Below are 25754 nucleotides of genomic sequence, written 5' to 3' on the forward strand. Positions count from 1 at the left end.
GTTTTTAAACTCATTATTCCCTGTGCAGAACGCTGCTTCTCTGTGTTCTTTTTCTTTTTATAGCCACACCTGCCATAGGGCTAGGGACTGAATCAGAGCTGCAGCTGCCGGCCTACATCACAGCCACAGAAATGCAGGATCATTTCAAGGGCATCTGGGACTTCCACTGCAGCTCGCAGCGACACTGGATCCTTATCCCACTGAGAAAGGCCAGGGAAGGAACCCACATCCTCATGAACACCATGTCAGGTTCTTAACCGCTGAGCCACAAAGGGAACTCTAGCCCTTGTATTCTTTATCTCCCTTCTCTGCCAAAATCCTAGCAGTGCTCTATAACTTTTAGACGAAAAGGTATAGAAGCATAGAAGAATGCAGCCCTTTGTGACTCACAGACTCAGCAGCAGCTTTCAAGAATGTGGTCACCTCTTAGCCTTTACTGCACACTATACACGTCTATCAACCTCAGGGTATTCCGGCCATCGACCGCTGCGTAGTTCAAACAAACCACCACCAGTAAGTTACATTCCTTTGCTCTCTTTAAATATAAGAAAGCCAAAGATTCATTAAGAGGCTCTGAGGGCTTCAAACTTTACACATGCTGGCCATTGCCCATTAAGCAAAATGCTCTGTGTAGTCCCGTGGACTAGGTAGGAAGAAGTGATTTACCAACCTGAGCAGAAGGTAGAGGCAAAGTTCTGCAGGGCCGAGTCCACCTCTTCCACGCTGGGCAGCGCCAGGAGGCGAGGCAGGAGGCCTTCCAGGGACTGCACGAAGAGCCGGGCGCTGTGCTGATCGGCTTCCTGGTTCTTCAGTAGTTTGAGAGACAGAGCAGCGGTCCGCAGGGACCTGTGGCCCAGGCAGTCCCGGGGGGTCTGCTCCTCATCAGCCAGAGAACAGTTGTCAGACCCAATGTCCGACACGTCGGATCTCCCCGAGTCCTTTTCTGCTGCCATCGAGTACTGATCACAGGAGTCAAATTCCGTCCTGGAGAGGTCTTGGTCGTCTACGCTGAAATTGCTCTCACTGTACCTGGATCCATAGGACCTCATCCTGCAGTCCACAGACAGGAAGTTGGTTATATCAGGATAAGCAACCGTGTGGCTCCTTTGAACCACATCTGGCTGGTCCACAGCTTCTGGTTCGGACACTTTACTCAGAGTCTCCTTGCTCTCCTGGATGGCTGGTGACTTGAGGCCATTCTTGTGGTTTTCAGAGTGGTCCTCGGGTGTGGTCTGACCCAACTCTCCCTCCAAAGTGGTCTGGCCCGTGTCCGTGGTAACGCTGATGCTGATGTCAGGGCTCCGCTCGTTCCCTGACTCCCAGGGCGTGTGTTCTGAGGACAGGACTCGCCGCTGCCAGCGGAAGTCTGCCTCATTGATCTCCATGGAGTCGCGGCTGGACTCAGCCCCATCCTTCAGCTCCTCGAGGCGCAGGAGCAGCAGCTGCACCTGACCTTCGCTCAAGCCCCTGCCCTGGCTGAGCTCATCTAAGGCCCCAAGCAAGGTGCAGACACAAGACACGGCGGCATAGCAGGCTTCGATGCCGCCCCGGATGCACGCCTCGGTCATGCCATCCATGATGCTGAAAGTGTTCCAAAGAGAAAATGGCATCAATACACAAAACCTGGAAACATGCTCCAAAATGAACAAGAAGTGTTAGACTGATGAACAGGATAGTATTCCAAACAGATACTTGAATTTACATGAAATCAAATGATCTGGTCAAAAAATAAAGTGAACAATGCATGAAATAAGCATGCCTAGGCTGGAAAGGGGCCCACCTTGAATCACACTCTCTCCATTGGTTAGTTTATTTCAATACAAATAACGATTTCAGATGGGAATTTATAATCTTCACAAGGACGGACATAGAACAATCTCACTTTTGTATTATGTTCAGTTTTCCAAAGAGAAAATACTTACAATGGCTAAAGGATAATATGGACCTTCCTCAATAAAATAAACATGCCTAAGAAATGCTACATGTAAAGGAATCCTATAGCTACTATATTATATAAATCAAAGTTTTTCCCTAAAATAACCCTAGTGAAGAATTTTTGCTTATTTTGTATATTGGCTTTTAAGACAATATGAAACTGTGGTAAGTTAACATGATTGTAATAATTTAAGGCAAGACTTCTATGGCTTGCAGGTACATCATTACATGGTATGTTTCACATAATGTAGATTCATACAATTTCATGGTTTTAGAAACAAGGTTAAGAATATTCAGAGAAGCAGTCATCTTCACCAAGCAATAGAGACCCCAAAGGAAAATGTATCATACAGTTTGAGAAGATCCAGATGAGATTTCCTTTTTGAAATTGATCTTTTTCTAGATTCGGGTTCAGTGGAGCTGGGTCCTGCCAAATCACAGAGGCGCTGTGGGCTCCCAAGTAGCTTTAAGAGTGAGGAAAAAAAGAAAAGAAAAGAACATCATAAAAAAGCACAAGAGGGACTTCCCATCATGGCTCAGTGGAAATGATCTGACTAGTATCCATGAGGATGCAGGTTTGATCCCTGGCCTCTCTCAGTGGGTTAAGGATCAGGCATTGCCATGAGTTGTGGCATAGGTCACAGACTGGTTCGGATCTGGCCTTGCTATGGCTGTGGCGTTGGCTGGTGGCTACAGCTCTGATTTGACCCCTAGCCTTGGAACCTCCATATGCTGTGGGTGAGGTCCCAAAAAGACAAAGAAATAAAAAATAAAATTAAAAAAAAAGGCACAAGAACCATGACATCAAATAAACATGTGCTTTCTCTACTGAGTGGTACAGTCTAAGGAGAAATCCAACTATCTAGAACTCAGATCTTAATCAATCTGAGCTAGGGTGTTCTTCTTGACATGGAACACACCCTGGGTTTCCAGCTGCCCAGTTCAGGACTGGCTTAGACAAAGGAGATCCTCAGTTTCAAAATGTTTTACAGCGAAGAACTAGAAAGCACCTCCAGCTATGTTTTTCGGGTTTTTTTTTTTTTTTAATAAGACTGGCCTGTAATTTAACTTTCTAATCATCTTTCTGTCTTACTTGGCTATTGAATTGGCTAGCTTCAAAAACTGGATAGGGAAATACTCTCTATTCCCTGGCAAAGATTGTATATTGTTAGAACTACCCATTCTTTGAATGTTAGTATAACTTGTTTCTAAAGCTGTATAGGGCTAGTAACTTTTTTCTCAATGGAAAAAATTTAAACTACTGATTCAGTTTCTTTAAACACTATAGGACTCTGTAGGTCCTCAATTTCTTCTTGAGTCAATTTTTTTAAAGGCTGTGTAATTTCTTAGGGATTTATCTATTTTATCTTAAGTTTTAAAATGTACCAGCCTAAAGTTGCCTTAATACCTTCTTTAATTTCTTTAATATTTGAAACACCTATGGTTATATGCCTTTTTTCATTCTTATTTCTGTTCATTTGTTTTTATCTAGTCTAGAGTTTTTCAATTGCTTTTCCAGGAGTTCAATTTTCTTAGTCTTTTCAGAGTCCTGCTATTTTTCACTTAATTGATTCACTATATTATATTTGCCTTTTATCACATTACTTTCTGCTTTTATCCATATTTTTCCTCCTTTCTACTTTCTTTGAATTTAATCTGCTCTTCTTTTTCCAACTACTTTAAGTTGGAGAATTAGAAAATTAATTTTAGGCTTTCCATTTTTTGATATAAGTCATGAAGCTATAAATATCCTTTTATACACTGCTTTGGCTGCATCTCACAAGTTTTCATATATAGAATTTTCATATTTTTCAGTTCAAACTAATTTCTTTTCCATATTGTAGGCATCTGCACAGAAAATTTCAACATGAGGTTAAATTAATTTAAGGAAAGATTAAGTATACTGAAGCAGACATTCTATTGCTACATCCATTATTTTCAAAGTGATTTAAACTTGCAAGAAAAGGTATTATTAATTTTAAAAAGTTTCACATTTTTCTCTTTCCATATTGCTTTCTTATACCAGAAACTGGACACTTCTGCTCTATTGGAGGCACAAAGATGAAGCTTCCACTTTTTCTCTTTGGCCTCAAAAGAGGAGTGACAATGCCTGCGATCAAGACAGTCTCTTTCTTTCTCCCCCATCTCTCTCCCTCTGCCTGTCTGCCCGCCTGCCAGACCTGCATCCAAGTGAAGTGGCCAGGCCTCTGGGCCTCTAGCTGTCCTATCTCTTTTTCAAGGGATAGGTGCATTTTAGGGGCAAAGGAGTGGGAAATCTCACTTTCTCTTGGAATCCCATTACATCCTCTAATCCAGTTTCACTAATAATAAATTAGAAGACATTTTAATTTCCACATTAATCTTGTATTTATTTCTCAAGTGCTTCAGAATCTGGAGGGAAAAGCGATTGAGTGATTAGGCTTCTGAAGAACTCTTAATAAGTACTTGAAAAAAAGCAAGAACTGTTTAACCACAGCTTCTTTCGTTGGGAATGAGGGATGTGGTATTAGTGGCGAGAGTGGCACGGGTCTAATAAGGACTAGGACTTCCTTCTAAAGCCCAATTGTGGAGGAGAGAAAAAAGGCAAGGTGTACTTTGTGATTATGGAATGGGAAGTGGAAGCAGAAAAGAAATGTACTTTGAAGAACAAAATGTCCTGCTTTGATTAATAGGCACACAGCACACAGGGCAGAGTGACAAATGAACAGGGAAATAACCCACCAAGCATTCAAACTCCAAAAGGGTAAACAAACATCCTGGGGTGCCCAGTGGTTTTCTTTGTGTGCATAAGCCCTACACATTCTGGTTTCTAGGTTACCAACCTTCCCAAATTATTGACGTTGCCACAGTAAGTGGAGGCGATGCTTTGAGAACCAAGTGGCCCATGAGAGTGGGCTGTGCTCTGTGGGGCAGCACAGCCTGGACATGCTACTCAGCACTGATGTCAATTCCAGGCTCGCCCTGCAAACTGATCTTGGGAAGCTAGCAAATCTATGAAAAAGGGGAAAACACGACTGATTTCCTTTGCAATACTAAGGACATTGAGACCTACATATCCTGTAGGCAAAGTATTTACTTAGCATTCAGGCATCAAGTGGCTCTACCCGTGGGCAGGAACCATGCCAGTGCCTGCCAACTCTGAGGGGGAAAGAAAGATGCCACTGCTTACAAAATATGTTGGAAGACATGCTGTCCTCAGGCTTATCTGTCACTCAAATCAATGTGTTAAACACTTATTCTGATTCAAGTACTATAGTATTAGACACCAGGGGAAATACACAAAAACAAGGTATACAAAAATAAGGTGACAAGAAGCTTGCTCCACATGGCACCATGAAACAATCAGTGTGGTGAGACATACAGTCAATTATAATCAATGGCTAAATGGTGGGATGGGATTGAAGAGCAAAATCAGTGCTCTGAGAAAGCAGAGCCATGAAGGAGGAGGATTTTGACAGCAAAGGCAGCTGTACTTAGAACATCTGGGTTCATGTCTTAGTCACACTGCTCACAATGACTGTGGGCAAGTAAACCACTCCTTATGGAGCCTTAGTGTCCCATCTGGAAAACGGGTAAACTCCTTTTTCTTCCTCAAGGAGTTTGGAAATAAGCTAATATAAAGTGCCAGCAGTGTCGGTCTAGCCTCTTGTGATCACTTAACTCTGTTAACTGGAAGTGGCCGATGGGAATCAGACAAGGGGGTAAGAACAGAGGCAGGAAAGTAGACACTGAACACAGCAGGGTCAGTGAGATGGAATGAGGGTGTATCCTGGGAAATGATGGGAAATGGGAATGATGACAGAAGGGTCTAGAAACTGGGAAGAATATTTCAGCCTTGATGGGAGAGGCAACAGGAGCCATTAGAGAGCGGAAACATGAACAGTGGCAGTTTATGAACGTAAGTGCAGGAAAATAAGAGGAAGAAAAAAGACAGGCAAGAGACAAGGAGACCAGCTCAAATGGTGCACTGCTCCAGGCAGGAAGAAGTGAGGATCAGCTATTCGCTCCCTCTGTCTTCCTTCCCCTTCCTTAGAGTAGCAGGAAGTGCACCAAGTATTTATCTATTGCTTTATATGCACAAAGTACTTATTCAAACTTTATTGCATTTTGAAGTGGCAATCTTCGGAATATTGTTATTATGTTATGATGAGAAAATCCTAAATTCAGAGTTAGATGAAAGGGGAAGCTGAACCAGTGCTAGGAAAGAAGATGCTAGAATCATCTATATTCGCAATACGGAAGTCAAGTCCAGTGCTAAGTGTGGGTAGGCAAAGACGATGGGCTTACGGTGGGGGTTTACATCCCTTTCTTTGTGACCCTGGGCAAATCACGTGACCCCTTGAAGTCGCAGCCTCTTTGCTGGAGGGAAAACTTTCACTTGGCATCATGTTTCCATGGGCAGGGACACCTAGTGGAATGAAATTCTGGGTCCTTTCCCCTATCCTTCACTTCTCTCCAGTGGAGGGAGACTGGCTGATCTAACTGGTGAATGTAGGAGCCAGAGATGAGCATTCCAGTGGCCCCTTCCACCCTCCTCTTCCTAGAGGTGGCTTATTCAGAGAAAGCTCATTCTGGCTCCTCCAGGCTGCAAACTTTAAAGGGGCAGGCCCTGGGGTGGGGGGAGCACGGTTGTCTGGGGGGCTCTGCTCTCTGGCGGCGGGGCCGTCTGGGTGGTGCTGAAGTAGCTTCACGCACCTCCAAAGCTGTATTGTGTTCTGGGAGTTCCTGTTGGGGCGCAGTGGTTAACGAATCCAACTAGGAACAATGAGGTTGCGGGTTTGATCCCTGCCCTTGCTCAGTGGGTTAACGATCCGGCGTTGCCGTGAGCTGTGGTGTAGGTTGCAGACATGGCTCGGATCCCTCGCTGCTGTGGCTCTAGCATAGGCCAGTGGCTTCAGCTCCAATTAGACCCCTAGCCTGGGAACTTCCATATGCCGAGGGAGCGGCCCAAGAAATGGCAAAAAGACAAAACAAAACAAAAAGCTGTATTGTGTTCAGCAACCTAGCAGTGATTAGATAGTAAAACTGCCCCTTTGATCTCCACTGCCTGATGCTCTGATGGGGAGAAGTAACATTCCTCATTGGTGAAGGTTTATATATAACCTCATGAAGTTATTATGAATATGAAAGATAATATATGTGAAATGCCTAGCATTGAGTAGATAAGACAAAATGGTAATTATTATTGTGGGCTCAAAGATATTTTTAATCAGCAATTACATCGGATGGTTTCTTCATTTCTAGAAGTGCTGGGGGGTCAGAACCTGCCCTTATTGATTACAGTCAAACCTCATGGAAACGTCAACAAGCAATTCAAATTAAGCTTTTTAGAAACTGGCAAGTAGCAAATACTGCTTAAAATAAATGAGTCCTCAGAAAGAGAGTTTTGTTAGTCTGATTTTTTGGTGTTAGGTACCCAAGGCCAATGTGATTTAACCTTCAGGAACAAGGTCATAGATATGAATACGTTGATCACTTTCCTTTCTGGTTGAGAAGGAAGCAGAGGAATCCTTATTTGAAACATCTTCAAAATCACCCCAATTCCTCCTCAAAATCATGAAGTAGCATACTGGGATGGATGGACAACCTTTGTCTCAGACATACGGGAGAAATGAGGCACAAGAAGGAATGGGGCAGTGGGATTCCTTTTAGCAATGAGATCAGTAAAGCTCTTTGTTGGATAATGCACGGCCCGAGCGTAAAATCATTTTGAAGTCCAATTTTAGCCAAGGTGAATAAACAAATATATCTGCACAGACAGGACCTGAGGGACCAGGATGAAAGCTCAGAGGCATGTAGCTGAAATTATCAGATGGCTTTGTTTCAATGAGCACTTATCAACCTGCCCCCCCCCCCCTTGCCCAGCTCCCAACATACAGCCCCTGATGCTAAAGATGCTGCCTATTCATGAATCCCACATGGTGGCAATGAAGTTCCAGCAGGCCCCTGGAAAACAGTTTCTAAGTTCTTCCTGTGTGCAAGACACTTGCCCAGCCCCCCTGGAAAAGCCAGTGGCAGTGCCTCCCTACCTCTTTCATTACTTTGATGGCTTCCACCCGGTGCTGGGCTGGGGGGTAAAGCAGCACACGGTGATAGAGGGACTGCAGCACCGGCTTCATGGAGTCCACCGACCCCACCAGCCGCACCAGCTCAGCTGCGATGTAATAGATAGTCCGAGCCACCGGCCCACTCAGGGCTGGTGCCGTGGAGGAGCAGCCTGAGCCCCGGCCATGGTCGGAGATCCCGGGGGACGCAGAGTCCGACTCCACACTGGTACTTGTGCCACTGCTGTGAGCCGAGGTGATGGTTTTGTCATGAATCGGATTCCCCAGGATCACAATCAGAGCAGGGCAAAGGTTTTTCCTGAGAAGAGATGAGAGGAAAAATAAGTTTCACTATAAGCCAATCAATAAAATACTAATAATGTCCAGAGGGTAAATACCAGGTGCCAGAAAAATGACAAGTAAGAGCTGGGCTCCTTACTGCTCCTCCTCCTGGCTACCTTCTGCCCAGTGTTCATGTCTCTTCATCACTCCTGGGGATATCAACAGGATTATTTTCCTCGTAACTCAAGCTGGGGTTAACTAAATAAAATATCAAGAGAAGTCTTAGAAGTTATCTTATGGGAAGAAAATGAACTCATAATCCTATAAAGTTTCATTTTGCTATAAATAACAGAAGTATTTATACTCCTCATTTGAGAAGTTAATTTAAAATTCTGACATATATCATACTGATACGGCATATGACTTCTCCCTGTTGCTAAGCCCAGGAACCCAGAGCCGCTAGCTGACTGCCTAAGGGTCCTGTCATTTGCGTGAATCTCTGACTGGGACTGAGAGACTAGTATTCAGGTTGAATGGACAAAGTGGCAGTGGCAGGCTGAGAATAAGGTTCAGTTTTGGCAAAGGTCAACTGCCTCCCCTGTGCTCTCTGGTGCCTTTAGAACAGAGGCTCTCATGATCCCATGATGTCAACAAAATGCAAGGGGGCCTTGGGAGGTACAGTTTGTTACAATGATTATCTGGCTCCTCTCCACACTTTGGTGTGGTGCATATAATAAGCAAAGCATTTACCTTACTTCCCTCTAATACATTTACTCACAGATGAAATGACCAGCGGGTCATGGATGTCTTGGGAAGGGACTCTAGACTTAGCTGGAAGGAGCAAGCCCAGCCACCGAGTTGGTGTCGGGGGAATGGGGTCCGCCACTGGAGGCGCGCTCACCAGATGAGGTCCGTGAAGCCTCTGTGCAGCTGCATGGCGGCGGAGGAGCTGCTGAGCACAGACAGCACGCACTCCAGGTACAGAAGCTGCAGCTGCTGGCTGTCACTGCAGAGGGGCGGAACCAAGGCACAAATGCACACCGAGTCAAGGTAAAATTAAAGAGCTGACATGTAGAAAACACTAGGGAAAATGTTAAGCATCACCAAAGCAGTTTGTTTTATTTTTAGGGAGGACTGACTCGTGCCCTCCCCTCCAATTCACATGTTGAAGCCCTCACCCCTGGTACCTTATATGTGGTCTTACTGGGAGGTGGGGTTTTTACATAAGTAACCAAATTAAAGTGAAGTCACTCGGTGGATCCTAATCCAGTAGGACTGGTATCCTGATAAAACAGGGAAACTCGGACCCAGAGATGCATATGGAGTGAAGACACGTGAAGGGCCATGGGGAGAGAATGGCCGTCTATCAGCTGCGGAGAAAGCCCTGGAGCAGATGCTGCCCTCCTGGCCTGAGAAGGAGCAGCTTTGCTGACAGCATGGTCTGCAGACTCCAGATCAGTGAGACAACACACTTCTGTTGTTTAAGCCTCTCAGTTCGTGGTACTTTGTCATGGCAGCCCAAGCAAACTCATACAGTTAGGGTGACTTTTCTGTAATAGACTTTTCTTTTCAAAACAGTTTTAGATTCACTGAAAAACTGAGCATGGTATGGAATGGATGATATTTTACCCCCCAAGCACATGTTTATCCTGTTACTGACATCTTACCATTAACGAACAAACTGAAAACTGTCATCAATGAACAACTACTGGTATACTGTAAAGTCCACAGCTTTTCCCAGAGATATTAATTTCTAATATATTTGGTCAAAATTTTTCAAGAGACTATTGACCATGCTATCTTTTAGAGGATTGATGCTTTACTAACTTAAATTTGGCTTTTCTTCTTTATTTTTTGAGAGCAACATGGTTTTTCAATGGACAAATTATTTTTCTCATAATTAATATTATGGGGTCCCTCAATAAAACCAGATTTTAAAAAACCTGATGACTTTATGGGATGCACACTTTTAAACCTGGATTAAGTTTTCTGCCTAATCCACCATAAATTATTATTATTATTATTATTATTTGTATTTTAAGGGCCACACCCATGGCATATGGAGGTTCCCAGGCTAGGGGTCCAGTTGGAGGTGTAGTCTCTGGCCTACAGCACAGCCACAACAATGCGAGATCCGAGCTGTTTCTGCGACTTACACCACAGCTCACAGCAATGCAGGATCCTTAACCTACTCAGTGAGGCCAGGGATCGAACCTGCCTCCTCATGGATGCTTGCCAGATTCATTTCCACTGAGCCACGATGGGAATTCCCCCCTTTTTTTTTTTTTTAAATCAGGACGTATTAAAATCCAGGTGGGTGGTCTTTCTGACCAATCACTTGACTTATTATTAAGATAAATAATTATTAAATGCCCTTTGTTAAAAGATGTTTATCTTTCAAACTGCCAGTCGAACATCCCAAAACTAAAATAGCTATAGACAATAAAGAGTCTCAACTTCTGAAATCACTGGAAATAAACCCAGAGAAAAGAGACAAGCTGTCAAGGCTCCTACGAGTACATAGCAGCAAAGCATGCTGAGGCAACACGGCCACCCCAAGGCATCAGACTCGATGACAGAGAGAATATATTGCCAAGGAAACTGGCCTGAGAAGTCTCCTTGGAGACTGAATATGGCAGATTTCTGTGGGCTGCTGTAGTCTGGAAAAATGAGTGCCCCTGGTCTGGCGTGAGTCATGTCATTAGAAAGCTGTTTGAAATGTAAGCACCCTCCACCCATGCCCCTCACTAGATGCACACATGTGTGTGCCTGGTGTGTATATCTTCTATTTGCCTGACTGTAGACAAACACATCTATGGGATGTACAGGGCAGAAAAGAACCTAGCAGCCAATCAGCTCTTTCAAAACACACGAGGGAAAATCTGCCCACTTAGGAGGCTGGTGAGTCATTTTGCCTAGACTTTTGTTTGAGCATTTCATGGCTGGCAGGTTGAGGACCTACTAGTCTCACACTCTGCTCATCTCTGGATTTCCCCCCAGACTCTTAATTCACAGAGAACAACTCTTGTGGGTGGCCAGGGTGCACCTGGCCAGGGTGCTGTAAGATGGCACGTCCTTGCTCTCTGGAGTCCTTTCAACTTTGTTTTGTTTCAACTGTACTGACTTTCCCCCTTAGATACAGATTCACATTTAGTTAGAAAGAGGAGAGAGGGAGTTAATTGCACAGGGGGTGGAATGTAATTAGAACACACAATATGGGAGTTCCCATCGTGGCGCAGTGGTTGGTGAATCCGACTGGGAACCATGAGGTTGCGGGTTCGGTCCCTGCCCTTGCTCAGTGGGTTAACGATCCGGCGTTGCCGTGAGCTGTGGTGTAGGTTGCAGACGAGGCTTGGATCCTGCGTTGCTGTGGCTCTGGCGTAGGCTGGTGGCTACAGCTCTGATTCAACCCCTAGCCTGGGAACCTCCATATGCCGCGGGAGCGGCCCAAGAAATAGCAAAAAAAAAAAAAAAAAAAAAAAAAAAAGACAGAATACACAATATGAATGCTCAGCCTTGCCTTAGTAATTCCAAGATGCATCAGTACAGATTCGTCTCTGACATTCTGCACTGGGAAGAGAAGAAAGTGGGGAGAAGGTGGCAGGAGACCAATAGGGAGAGAATGATAAATATCTTCCCAAGCCCAATTACGCTTCCAAAAATTCTTGGATTTAAACAGCATCATATAACTCAACTTGCCTAACATAGACTTCTATTAATACCACATCTCCAAGGCATGTGAGTTAATCTGCATACCTGAATGCATTTTCTGAATTTGCCCAAAAGCCTGAACATGTTATGAGTACATGCCTCTATGGAGCTAAAGCTCTATGAGGTATGTGGGCGCTGATTTTAGAACCGACTGTTGAGAGGAATTAAAGACCATAGTGTGATTTCAGAGTAAGAACCTATTCGGAATGTAGGAGAGGTGTCAAGCTGAGCCAATAGAAATAAAAGGAGTTAAGGGAGTAAAATCAGAAGAAACTATACAGAAGTGAAAATGTAACAAGGAAATTAACAGAACCACCAGAGTGAGAGCAGCTAAAGACATGGCATCATCTGACCAGACAGACTTAAAGACTCCCAGTGAAGCTGCACTAAGCCTTTTGCACCCCAGCTTCCACGGCAATAGAACCCCCATCTTAGGACAGTGGGATCAGGATGGGGCAGGACATAACCAAAGTAAACAGTCTCTAGAGGTAGTATTGTGACAGGGAAACTGCACTGAAAAACCAAGCAAGACTATGAGAATCCTATAAAAATCATTTAGCTCTATAACAATATGCTTAAAGGCATCTTTGATCCAATGTCCAAGGAGAAACACTAGAAAACCATATTGTGTCACATGAATTATTTTTTTTTCCATTTAAAGCCTATCCCTGAATCATATGGTTCAGAATGTTTTCATTTTTTTCAGTGATTGATAGAAATGTATGACCTTTAATTTCTTTTTTCTTTTCTTCCATTTTTTTTTTTTTTTTTTTTGGGCCAGATATGTTGCAGAGGGAAGTTCCCAGGCTAGGGGTCGAATAGGAGCTACAGCTGCCAGCCACAGCCACACCAGATCGAAGCTGTGTCCACAACCTATACTGCAGCTTGCTGCAATGCTGGACCCTTAACCCACTGAAGGAGGCCAGGGATCAAACCCCCATCCCCATGGATACCTAGTTCAGTTCGTTACCACTGAGCCACAATGGGAATTGTGATGTATATGCACACATATATGCACTTGTGATGTACATTTGTGCAATGTATATTTTCCTAGAAATCTGTGGTCAAATTTCTGTTGTAAAAAATTCAGGGTTCCTAAACGCAATCATGAACTAGAATTAGCATTGATAATTCTGAAAGCAAACAATTTTAAAGCTCATGTTTATCTCAACTATTTATTGTGTGCTGTGCAGTAAAAAAAATTCCACTTATACCAGTACTTCCCAGAAGATAGCAATACAAGTATCTTTAGTAGTAATTACACAATAGGAGTCCTGTCTTGGAGCAGCAGAAACGAATCTGACTATGAGGTTGTGGGTTCGATCCCTGGCCTCACTCAGTGAGTTAAGGATCCAGCGTTGCCATGAGCTGTGGTGTAGGTCGCAGATATAGCTCGGATCTGGTGTTGCTGTGGCTGTGGTATAGGCCCAGCAGCTGTGGCTCGAATTGGACCCCTAGCCTGGGAACCTCCACATGCCGTGGGAATGGCCCTAAAAAGACAAAAGACATTATTATTATTATTATTATTATTATTATTATTACACAACAGGCCTAACTTTGGACTGTTAAAGGTAAACCAGGACATACGGTTGCCTCATAGATAGAAGTCCCTGTAGCTGATGTTAGAGTCATCCAGGTTTTAAAGAAGCAGGAACTTGAAACCCAGATGCCAGGCAGGCCCATATTGGACTTTGCTAAAGACTCTTTCTGAACCAGTGAACAATGGTCTCATTTACAGATCTACAGACTCATTCTAACTTACCCTGATGGCTATTTAGAAGTTATCAATGGCATAATTATCATAAGCCATTACTAGCACTTTTCTAGCACTTAAAAATTTTAGAGTTTTCCTTTAGCAAACCACTTAGAAAGAAAAAGTTTAGCTTATTTGTTTTCTCTTGCCAGTACAGTAATGAACATATTTTTCAAAGTTTTGGTGGTCTTTGTTTTATTCCCTGGCAATGCTAAGACCTGAGTGGGGTGGGTCAAGAAGCAGCTTTTTTTTTTTTTTTTTTTAAGGGCCGCATGCAAGTTTCAAGGCTAGGGGTTGAATTGGAGCTATAGCTGCCAGCCTACCCCACAGCCACAGCAATGTCAGATTCAAGCTGCATCTTCGACCTACACCACAGCTCACTGCAACACCAGATCCTTAACCTGCTGAGCAAGGCTCAGAGATTGAATCCAAGTCCTCATGGATACTAGCTGGGTTTGTTACTGCTGAGCCATGATGGGAACTCCAGAAGCAGCATCTTTGACAGCTAAGAACTGCCTCACTGCTACCAGACAGCTAGGTGTTCCCCTGGGGACTATAAATAATTGTATGGAATGTTAACATCCAACGAGGACTCTCCACAATGGTGATGGAATAAGGGAGTTCCCATTGTGGTGCAGCGGAAATGAATCTGACTAGAAATCATGAGGTTGCAGGTTCGATCCCTGGCCTCGCTCAGTAGGTTAAGGATCCAACATTGCTGTGTGTAGGTCGCAGACGCAGCTTGGATCTGGTGTTGCTGAGGCTGTCAGGTAGGCTGGCAGCTGTAGCTCCAATTCGATCCATAGCCTGGGAACCTCTATATGCCGCAGATGTGGCCCTAAACATACAAAAAGACAAAAAAATTAAAAAAAAATAAACTTCTAAAAAAGAAATGGTGATGGAACAAGATGAAAGCCAATCTACAACCATACCTGAACAGAGACTTTAAAACAATTCTGTATAATTTCAAAAATGACCAAATATTATTCTCCCCTCTAAGTGACTCCTGCTGCTTCTCCAGTGACAACTCTGGCTCCCCTCTGGTCCTCTCGTTGGCTAGATAAAAACTAAGATGCTCAGTGCTATAATTCCCCCCCCTCTTTCTAACAGTACCCAATCTTTGAACAGAACCCCAAATTCCTTTAACCCGTCCCCCAAATTACCCAACTCAGGTTCAAACATCATAACAATTCCTCTTAATATCCAACTTTCACTAAATGCCCTTTGGTCCCTTGCTGGACCATGTCAATAAACCTAGTTATGCTAACCTCAGATGTTCCTGGTGACCTCAGTGGCTGGGCACTGAGAGCCTTTTAGGTAAATTTTCTAATTCTATTCTTGCAAAAAGCCTAACATATTTTATGTTACTAATATTATATATTACTATTATAACAATTATAATGCAAAGTAATAATATACTAATATTATACTGATTAAGCATATTAATATTAAAATTATATTACTATTAAATATACTGATATGCCTAATTATTATGATTATTATAACATACATTATTAATATGAAATCATATAACATGATAATAATAATTAACTAAAGGATACATACGCCTAGGGTGGTTGAGATCTTTGCCCAAAGTCGTAAGCTACTAAGTGGCAGAACAGGGATTTTTAACTCAAGTAATCTAACAAAGATAATGCAGTTGAGCCAATGGTTTTAAATTATGATTGTATCTTAGGAGAAAACAAGCTGATGAGCAACATATTCCACCTCTGATTTAACAGCTGGCTCTGTCACGATGGAGAGGACCTGGGCGCGGGTGGGAGGAGTTAGCCCTAGAAGAGATATAAACCCGGGATGGACCGAGTGAATATATAACCTATTCCAGCCTGGACATTGTTGAGAGCGAAGGAGGGTGATTATAATCATACACAACAGGCATAACCTGGGACTGTACCAAGGAAATCAAGAAGCAGGGGGTCCCTGTAGATGGGAGTCACCACAGTTAGTGTTAGAGCCCTCGGGTTAGGATAATCTGAGTCCCAGCCCTACCTGCTCCATCAGTCCATGGTCAGGAAGAAGGGGACCTGAGCAGAGCACAGGCGTGGCCAGGCACGTTCCACGAACGCTCCACTCCCCCCGCCCTGCCCCACTGCACCGTAATGCCCAGACCTGCAGCCCGATGAAGGTTCTAGGGTACAAGAAACTTGACAGTAGGGTGTGGACGAAGTTAAACGTATTTCTTTTTGGTTTCTACCATTGATATTTTAAATTGGTCTCTAAAATATTTAAAGTGCCTGATATAAACTGAGCTTAGTTTGTTCGAAATATGCAGGTGACACAGAGGAATGATAGATAAATCAATATAGAGACTATTTGGCAACAACTTAAAAGTAATTCTAAGCCTAGCTTAAAAAATCCTGAATTTATGAAAAAAAAAAATGACAAAAGCAAACTTTTATAGTGTTTCTAGAAAAGTGTGAAAGCTTATTCACGTCCGCAAACTGGAATGCTGTGCCCATCTCATAAATGTACATAAAATGCCACAAGCAGAATTTTTCTGGATAATCAGAAGTTGTCGTTACAGTAAACAGTAGTTTATGTCTTTCCCAACTCAAAGGGCACTTCAGATTCCTGCTGTGTTGTAGAATTTTGCAGTTAACTATATGTAGCTGGTAGAGACTTTTTATTTCATCTTAGAAAACCTGGCTTTCTTATGCTTTGGCTTTACTATAGATACATGTCATCAACTTACTGCACCAAGAGCTGAGCTGTGGACATGACAGATGAACTACTACTACTGATTAAACTGACATGCAAATAAACAACAAGTATGGAAAAGTCAGAGCAACGCATTCTTTTTAAAGATAGGTGTGTGAGCTCACAGGCTCAGGAGATAAGATGAAACAGAGAAAGACAACACAGTCCAAGGTCTCCAGTTGACAGAAGAGGAAGGTGCGACTGTTCAGTGAGAAGACTCATTGGGAGTCCCACACCTGGGACATGCCAGGTGAGGACCAGCCCTCACATCAACTTGGCTAACATTCTTTTTACTCATCTCCATGCTTAAGGGATTAACTCTTCTTCGCAAAGTACTATTTTCCTGTTTTTTCATCAGAAAATTAGATCCGTAATCATATTTGGTAACATAGGCTTGTCCAAAATCACTGAATGTATTTCTCAGGAATGGCAGGTGAGTACCAATGGGGGTGTGGGGGGGAACCATCCTCCCTGTACGCTGCAATTTTAAGTGATGCTGTGGACAAGTTACTTCGGAAATAGGCCATTAGCGAATAAGAGCACCGATGTTGAGGGCACTTACTTGATAGACGCTTGGAGCTTCTCACACAGAACAGTGAGCACAGAGACAAGGTCATCACAGAGGGACTCAACTGTTGACCCTGCAAACAGAGGAGGTTACAGGTATTAGACACTGGTGGGGGGGCACCACGGTTTCCTCGACAGTCCTTCCCATCTTCTGCTTTTGATACTTCCAGGACTGCAAAGATGATTTTCAGAGGCTGAGGCTTCCGTAGGCCACCAAAAGGGTCACAGAAGTGAACTGAATGTAATCACCCCTTTCCAAAATAAAACACTCAAAAGATAGTCCAGAAAGGAAATAATAGACTATTTATTATAAATAAAATCCATTCCCACTTAACCAAAAAAGACTTGGTTAGTTTAAGAAACTATACAATTGATAACAATTTTCTCCATATTTAAGCCAGTAGATGATTCATATCTCCCCTATTCTGACCTCTTGAATTTCTGGGTCTTCTGAGCAGACTTGAGTTGTATCCCAGAGAGACAGAACACAGCAACATGGAAGCAAGATGGGCTTTTCAAACTAAGAAACTAGGAAAAGGGTGCAAAATAACTTAGTCACCATCTTCACCTGTTTTAGCTATTTGTCCAGCATCCTAAGGGTACATCATCTTTGTTGATAAAGGAGCAATAACCAACATCAGGAAAAAAAAAAAATTTCCCTCCAGGCATGTTCATGTCTGGAATCTAACACCAAAGCTCCCACAGAAGCACTGAAGTGTACTGGGAAAAGGCTGAAATGTGGAATCTGGGGAAGTCATGGTCCACAGCCTGCTGACTGCATGAGCGTGGGTGGGTAAGCTCATTTTCCCTTCGGCAAGATGGGATAGATAAGAACAAAGTTCCAGATCTGTTGGGCCAAGGGAAGTCACGAGTGGAAGCACTTGCTTCTTTAAAAATAAAAACCTATGAAGATCCATGCAAATGTGGCCATGTATTTGATGAATGTGTAATGAATGAGTGAATGACCACCAGGTCAAAGAAGATGGAGCAAAAATGGCAAGAGTGTAAGAAGAAAAATAAAAATCAAATTGGAAGAGGACAGGAGAGCAAGAAATAGCTGATTCTCAGAATTTAAGATTTTAAATGCAAGAAATACATTGAGAAATGATCAAGTAAAATGATAAAAGACAGTTTAGGAGTTCCCGTCGTGGCACAGTGGTTAATGAATCTGACTAGGAACCATGAAGTTGCGGGTTCGGTCCCTGCCCTTGCTCAGTGGGTTAACGATCCGGCATTGCCGTGAGCTGTGGTGTAGGTTGCAGACGCAGCTCGGATCCCGCGTTGCTGTGGCTCTGGCGTAGGCCGGTGGCTACAGCTCCGATTCCACCCCTAGCCTGGGAACCTCCATATGCCGCGGGAGCGGCCCAAGAAATAGCAACAACAACAACAACAACAACAACAACAACAACAAAAAAAGACAGTTTAAATAAAACCCATAAGTAGTTCTGAAACTCAAAGTTTGGGTTAATTTCAAATGAGCCCATCAATTTTTTACTGATATAGTTTTTAAAGATGCATCCTTAATCAAGAGGATTTTGACCTCCTTTTTAGTTTATAAAAACATCCTGTATTAAAATGAAGATATTATGGGACTTGTAAAAGCCAAAAGAGGAAAAAACAGGTGGAAAATCTTGGAACATACCATTGAGAGCTTCAAAAGGTGAAAAGATGCTTCAGTACTTGCAGCCCAAGAACACAGCAAGATGTGATTAAAACACTGCGCTCGAGCCAGGCTTTAGAAAATGACTTAAAGCATCACTCTTCCTCATTTCTTTAACTTTTTTTTCTAATTCTGTCTGTTCGGCTACCTCTTCCTCTCCCTTTCATTCCTTCTCTTTCATTTTCTCTCTACCCGCCTCCATCTCCCCATGGATTAACTGGCAAAAATATGAAAGAAAAGCAGATTTTCCTTAACATTTAAAAAAGTGACTGGGGAGTTCCCGTCATGGCGCAGTGGAAATGAATCCGACTAGGAACCATGAGGTTGTGGGTTCGATCCCTGGCCTTGCTCAGTGCGTTAAGGATCCGGCATTGCTGTAGCTGTGGTGTAGGCCAGCAGCAACAGCTCCTATCAGACCCCTAGCCTGGGAACCTCCATATCCCTCGGGTGTGGCCCTAAAAAGACAAAAGACAAAAGACAATAAATAAATAAATAAATAAGTGACTGAATAAAATCTGAAAACTTGTATTGCAATTTTTCATCAGATGATTTGATTTTTTCATCTCTCTTTCAGAAAACAATACCATCGGACATTTTTAAGAAATCAAAATATTTGTCCATTATACGTGGATCTCTATTTTTTCCTTTCCTTTGGGTCAGAACAAAATCCTTACCTTGATTTCATCCGCTACTTAAACTGGGCTGTCTGTCCTTCCACAGGATCCCCTGTGCAATGACTCATTTTTCATATCAAAAAATCGGTATTTCACAAACATACTTCAGGTGCCATTGCACTTTATACCAAGCAGCTTTCTGCAGTTCTCTATTCCAGCTCTCACTTGAACAATTAATAAACCTGACTTCCTGAAGAGCAGAGTAACTACAAAACCCAGCCCAATAGGCAGGTGTGTGAAGAGTTAATTTCCCTGGCAGAGTTGGAACAGGGATAGGTATGGATGGCATAGTGTAGGAACAGACGGAAACAATGGCTGACTAGAGCTAAGCAGAACCTCCAAGGAGAACAGTGAACCAACCCGAGAGCTTTGACTCAGCTTTACATCCGCGCACCAAACACACAGCAGGCGTACTTCCACCTGCTTGTTAAGCTGAACATGCAAAAATCAAATCCAGTACCTTGACTCCTGAATTCCTGTGGGATGTCCGGGTTTTCAATTATCTGGTAAGGGAGACACACGCAGGACCATTAGGAGATTCAGGCAAGAAATACCCTTACTCTTAAACAATGGCAAGTTCTAGGAAACAAATATCATCTGAGAGCTCTGGGCTCTGCTAACTTACCAGGCACACCCTCCAGCTCTTGACAGCAGTCCATTACTCATGGTACTCAAGAAAAGGCTATGAGGTCTGGAAGTGCCGTTTATCGGTTCCAAAAATAATCCATTCAAGAGTCCACCACCCCCTGGAAATTTAAGCCCCATGGTGCACTTGAGCCTTCCTTCCTGGGGCAATACCTGCCTAAACAGGTGTGTTCTCTGTGCACCAAGAACAATTTGTTCCAAGGTCACAGACTGCACGTTTTTGAGAAGGATCAGGTTCCTGGACATACGGGTCCAAGGTGTTTGCTGGTCAGATGCATATTAACTTCCGACTATCTGACCAGACTAGCCTCTCTAGGCTGTTGCTAGGTAGATCCAGAACTATGAGGGTAGAGACAGAACCTTGAGGGAAAGGAGAACAGGAAGGAAAAGACATTTACTAGTAGGAAGGCTTACTCCCCGCTGCAGGGAGAATTCAGTGACTACTGAGCTGAGAAGGAAGGTGGCCTCTGAGCACTGGGAGATAAGAAAAGGGCATTTTCACGTCAATTACCAGACATATAAATCACGCGTTGGTGATAATTTAAAAAAACTTGTTACAGGCACATATTTCTACTAGTCTCTGTTCATAAATTTGCAAGCTCAGCAGCTTCCATGGCATTTTTGAGAACTGCTCTGTCAGTGCCTGGAGCTCAGCACATGGCTAAATATTAAGTACAGAACAGTATTTTCTGGAGGAAATACATCTGAATCATTTTTAAGGACAGAAGAACTACTACTACCTACTCCCCGAGTACTTACATGTGGCATTTTTTTCTTTTTAAAAATAGTAACAACAATCTGACAATGACTTTTGTCTGTTTAAACAATTCAATAATAAAGTTTGGTAATAACTCAGGATTTTTGAGGCCACAAAATCAAACTGCACAATCTATCCTGGGAGTTGGGGGTGGGGGTGGGGCTAGACATCAGGTTGAACATAACATTTCATGCTAATGCTTTTGGCATTCTAGATTTATTTTCTTTCCATTGTATTTACGACTTGCTAAATCTGAGATGCTTCAGGATGTCTTTCCAGTGATGCTAAGCACTATCCACACCTTCCCCAGATAATGCTATGTGTCTCATGGGAGAACAGACAGCCTGCCTCTTTAGAGAGAGCCTCACCATTCCTAGGGACCATTCCTCTTTAATACCTTTAATAAATAACTATTCTTTATTCTTAGGTGGCAAAACGTATGTCTCCCTTTAGCAGACATCACCCCTGCTTCAAATGTTAGCATCCTGAGAATCCTGTTTTTCTGGGACACAAAAACATCTCCTGGGACCTCATGAGTAAAAGAAAGGAAATTAACAGGAAACACTAATTTTCCTTCTAATTTGGGATCTTGCCTCCGGTTGGGGTGAGTCCAGATGGTCAGTGATGAGCAGGACCAGAAGGCTGATCAGCCATACAGTGCACAGGTCAGAGGCAGATAACCCTCCAGCTTTATTCAGACCTCAACAAATAATACCATTACCATTCTTACAGAAGGGCAAGAGGAACTAAAAAGCTGAGTCACATTACTTAAAATCTAGAACTCTCCTATTTAAAAATTTTAAAATGTATTAAATAATTAACTGCAATCATTTTGAAACTACAAAATTTCCACAAATGCTTCATCTCAGAACTTTATTGTCAATATCGTATTTCCCATCATGATGCCATTCTGCAAGGCTGAATTATGATTGCATATTTTAACATAAGGATTTTCAACCTCTTAGGTTTATTTCCATTCAAAACATTTTTTTCCCCTACTAGTGGTCTCTTTTTTAAAGATCTGATTTTCTTTTAAACTAATGTTCCCAGTCCACCATATTCAAAAGCCTAGTAAAAATGGAATCATTTTCAATAAAAAGCTAATGAAATGAAAATATCTCAAGTTAAAGCATTTTTAAAAATAGAACTGGGCTGTAGACATACGAAAAACCCAAAAGAAAATCAATATTTGTTTCTTCACATTAGTGCTGTTTTTATCAACACAGTCGACATATTAATAACCTGGACTGGGAGTCAGTAAGGAGACTAGGGGTTTCGTTCTGACTCTTTCATTGATAAACTCATTAATTTTAGATTTCCATTTTACCTCTTTGGGCTTCATCTTCCCCATCTGTTTTTATGAGGAATAAAAGAGCCTGACTAGATAATCTCTAAGGTTCCACTCAACTGTGGGATTTTCTAAAAATTAGAAAATAGCTGAAGTTAAAAATGGGAAATAATTGAAGTTCAAAAAAAAGAAATGTTAAACATGAACTCAATTTCTGTAAAAATTAATTTCTGAGATATTTGGATTGCAATTGAGACTTCCTATTCTGAAAAAAAAAAAACCAAAACTAATACAGTGTCCATTTCAGAATACCCACATATTTTAAAAGAATTTTAAAATGGATTATTAGAGAGGCAGATTTAAAATAAAAATTTTTTTTTTGGAAGTTCCCGTTGTGGCTCAGTGGTAACAAGACCATTATCCATGAGGATGTGGGTTCAATCCCTGGCCTTGCTCAGTGGGTTAAGGATCCGGCATTGCTGTGAGCTGTGGTATAGGTCGCAGATGCAGCTAGGATTCCAAGTTGCTGTGGCTGTGGCCAGCAGCTGTAGGTTTGATTCAACCCCTAGCCTGGGAACCTCCATATGTTGCGAATGTGACCCTAAAAAGCAAAAATAAAATAACATTTTTGAAAGGAATCATCTCCTCATTCACATTCCCAAAAGATATTATATACAGGAAGCTGATTACATTTACATTTTCCCCAGGAAGGCTCATTTTAAACAATCTATTCCAGTTTTGAGCCAAAAGCGCCAAGTGGGCTTTGATGACAGAGAGGAGACAAATTCAGCTTTCCCCTGATGGCACCAGCAGGTGAAGGGGACCTCCTGCCACAGCCTTTCATTTCACAGAAAGAAACACATACACCAAACCTCAAAGTGTGTAGTTGACTGCTAGAAATTGTTCTTAATTTCAAATTATTAATATGGTAATATTTTTACAGAAAATATTTCAGTCTGAGAAGTTTTCAAAAAAATGATTTTAAAAGAATAGTGAATTTTAAAATAATTATTGAAAAATGACAGAAACCGGAGTTCCCATCATGGCGCAGCAGAAATGAATCCGACTAAGAACCATGAGGTTGCAGGTTCCGATTCCTGGCCTCGATTTAGTGCGTTAAGGATCTGGCGTTGCCATGAGCTGTGGTGTAGGTCGAAGATGCAGCTCGGATTTGGCATTGCTGTGGCTCTGGTGTAGGCTGGTGGATACAGCTCCGATTAGACCCCTAGCCTGGGAACCTCCATATGCTGCGAGTGCAGCTCTAAAAAGACAAAAGAAAAAAGAAAAATGACAGAAACCATAAGGAAAAATAACTCTCCAAGACTGGGAGTACAACAGGCAGAAATACATTTAAAGAGCGTAATTTATATAAGTAAATACTCTTCTAAACCAAGCCAGCCCTTCCTAATGTTTTGGTAGGAAGCAGCCCTGGCCAGGGAGGGGAGAGCACACAGGATGTGGGACACTCCGCATACAGTCACAGGTAGTCACTGGCAAGACCAGGATGAATGTATGGGTACTGGGAGGCTCACCGTATTCTCCTGCCTCTGTCGTAACTGTAAAGTCAAGTCACTCAGCATCTGACTGAGAGTTGCCCGCACAGCAGTGTTTATACTACGCTGGTGACAGCTACATATGTATGTTTCAATGCACACCTAGTAAAGAAATAAGATAGCAACATACACGCTCTGTAGATATCAGTTCATTACCAACACGCTTTAGAATTAATCAGAGAGGATGTTAAATCGTTTCCAACAGAAAGTCAGCCTGATTTAGGACTAGTTATCCATGAGTCCTATTAAATATTTTAAAATCCCTACTATGTATTTGCTTTTAATCATATAGGACAAGTAGTATTTCCCTTAAGATTCTCACTCTTAGAAGCTTATTATTCTGAGAATCACAGAAGAAAACAAATATTTTTAGATATGACAAATAATTCTATCTAGAACAAACTCAAGTGGCTGGTAAGTAATGAGGAAAAGTTCTCTTCATGCAAAACAGGAATGGAATTTATCACCTCCCGAGTAATGAAGTATGGAGAAAGGATTATTAAAACACTTTCTCCTATTCTATAAACAAGTTTGACCTTGGATTAACTCTCTAGCTGTGTTCTTCTGAAAACATGATAAAAGCGTAGGACACGTCAGCTATGTTACCAGGCAGCCTAGTTTAGGATAAAAATATCTCCCAATTACTAAGCTGCATTCAGAATTAGAATTCAGAAAACTGTGATCAAACTATACAAACCTGGCAAGAAGTTTCCTTGAGTGACTGACACTTGTCATTGATCACATCCTCTGAGGGAACTGCCAGCTCAGCTCATGGGATTGTTAGAGAATATTGGTTCCTACACAGTTGAAACTTGGGGATCCCCAAGGTGACTCTGGACCCGTAGAGGTGGCACGCATCTTTTTGCTCCTAAGCTGCTATTTGAGAGCTAGAGACTGGCCTCTGGAGTGCAGCAAGGACTCCTGTGAAAGATAAATGCTCTGTTCCCTCTCCTACACCCTGCTAAGTGGACATAATGCCAGACGTGGCCTATTTGGATCTTGCGAGTCTGTCTAGTTGAGCATGGAAAACCCCAGTCTGAGGGAAAAAAGAAATCCCTCATATGATGATGACGTCACATGTCATGACTTTTCAGATTTTATTACTTCTAATTCTTTGGAAGCTAAAGGGATGAGCATAAGAATAAACACGTGCTTTAAATCTGCCCACTTTTTCCTCTCCACAAGGTATGCTATCCTTTCCATTTTCCAGGCTTATTTAGTCCCACAAAAAGAAAAAAAAAGGGATTAATGTACCTAAACTACTTTTCTAAGAATAACTCCAAGACTATCTACAATGAAAATACAAGATTCTCACCTAAATGAACACATTTAATTTGATGACTGATAACTAAGACGGGAGAGAATCTCAATGTTAACCTTTGCTGCTGCTACTGCTTAAGCGAGACCTTTCTGCCAGGCCTCATTACGATAACCTTTTCGGTGACATTAACAGGCTAAATAATTTCTAATGGTCTAATTTATCTCCTATTGAATGCTTAATATTTCAAATGAGCATTGAAAACTCAAAAATATATTTGGAAGTTGGCTTAGATTAATTCATTATTTAAAAAAAGGAGCAAAAAAAAAAAATAGGAGTAAGTTCCAAAATATTTATTTTTCAAACTACCATTTAGGGCATGTCAGTTTTAAATTCATCTTCTCAAACAATCATGGAATATAATGTCCTTAACAGTACACTTTATACATACTTAGGAAAAAGGGTGTTTTAACCCTGCAAGGCTTTTAATTTTGCATACAATGAAACAGTTTAAAAACTGTGAATATAAAAAAAAAAAAGGGGGGGGGGGAGTTCCTGTCGTGGCGCAGTGGTTAACGAATCCCACTAGGAACCATGAGGTTGCGGATTCAGTCCCTGCCCTTGCTCGGTGGGTTAACGATCCGGCATTGCAGTGAGCTGTGGTGTAGGTTGCAGACGCGGCTCAGATCCCGCGTTGCTGTGGCTCTGGCGTAGGCCGGCGGCTACAGCTCCGATTAGACTCCCAGCCTGGGAACCTCCATATGCCGTGGGAGCAGCCCAAGAAATAGCAAAAAGACAAAAACAAACAAACAAAAAACTGCGAAAATAATCTGAGTTTGATGTTCCACTTCGATGCAACCAAATTCTTCAGTGTGAATTAGGACCACTTGTATTACTTATACCTTAAGA

At 42.3% G+C, this 25754-nt stretch overlaps 1 protein-coding gene across 6 annotated transcripts in view; it reads right to left on the minus strand.

Moving 5' to 3' along the window:
* The window catches only part of ARFGEF3 (ARFGEF family member 3), a 187535-nt gene that overhangs the window by 80816 nt on the left and 80965 nt on the right, over positions 1–25754 (minus strand). For 5 of the 6 annotated variants that reach the window (XM_021087436.1, XM_021087446.1, XM_021087451.1 and 2 more), the window contains 7 exons: positions 23567–23689; positions 19805–19847; positions 17006–17084; positions 9163–9267; positions 7965–8298; positions 2287–2399; positions 671–1581 (listed from right to left, as the gene is read on the minus strand). In XM_021087436.1, coding sequence (XP_020943095.1) covers positions 671–1581; positions 2287–2399; positions 7965–8298; positions 9163–9267; positions 17006–17084; positions 19805–19847; positions 23567–23689 — 1708 coding nt within the window. The remainder of the gene's footprint in view (positions 1–670; positions 1582–2286; positions 2400–7964; positions 8299–9162; positions 9268–17005; positions 17085–19804; positions 19848–23566; positions 23690–25754) is intronic. The other variant, XM_021087441.1, reaches the window with a different exon arrangement.

Source organism: Sus scrofa, chromosome 1 (assembly GCF_000003025.6).
Source record: "Sus scrofa isolate TJ Tabasco breed Duroc chromosome 1, Sscrofa11.1, whole genome shotgun sequence".
Classification (NCBI taxonomy): domain Eukaryota; kingdom Metazoa; phylum Chordata; class Mammalia; order Artiodactyla; family Suidae; genus Sus; species Sus scrofa.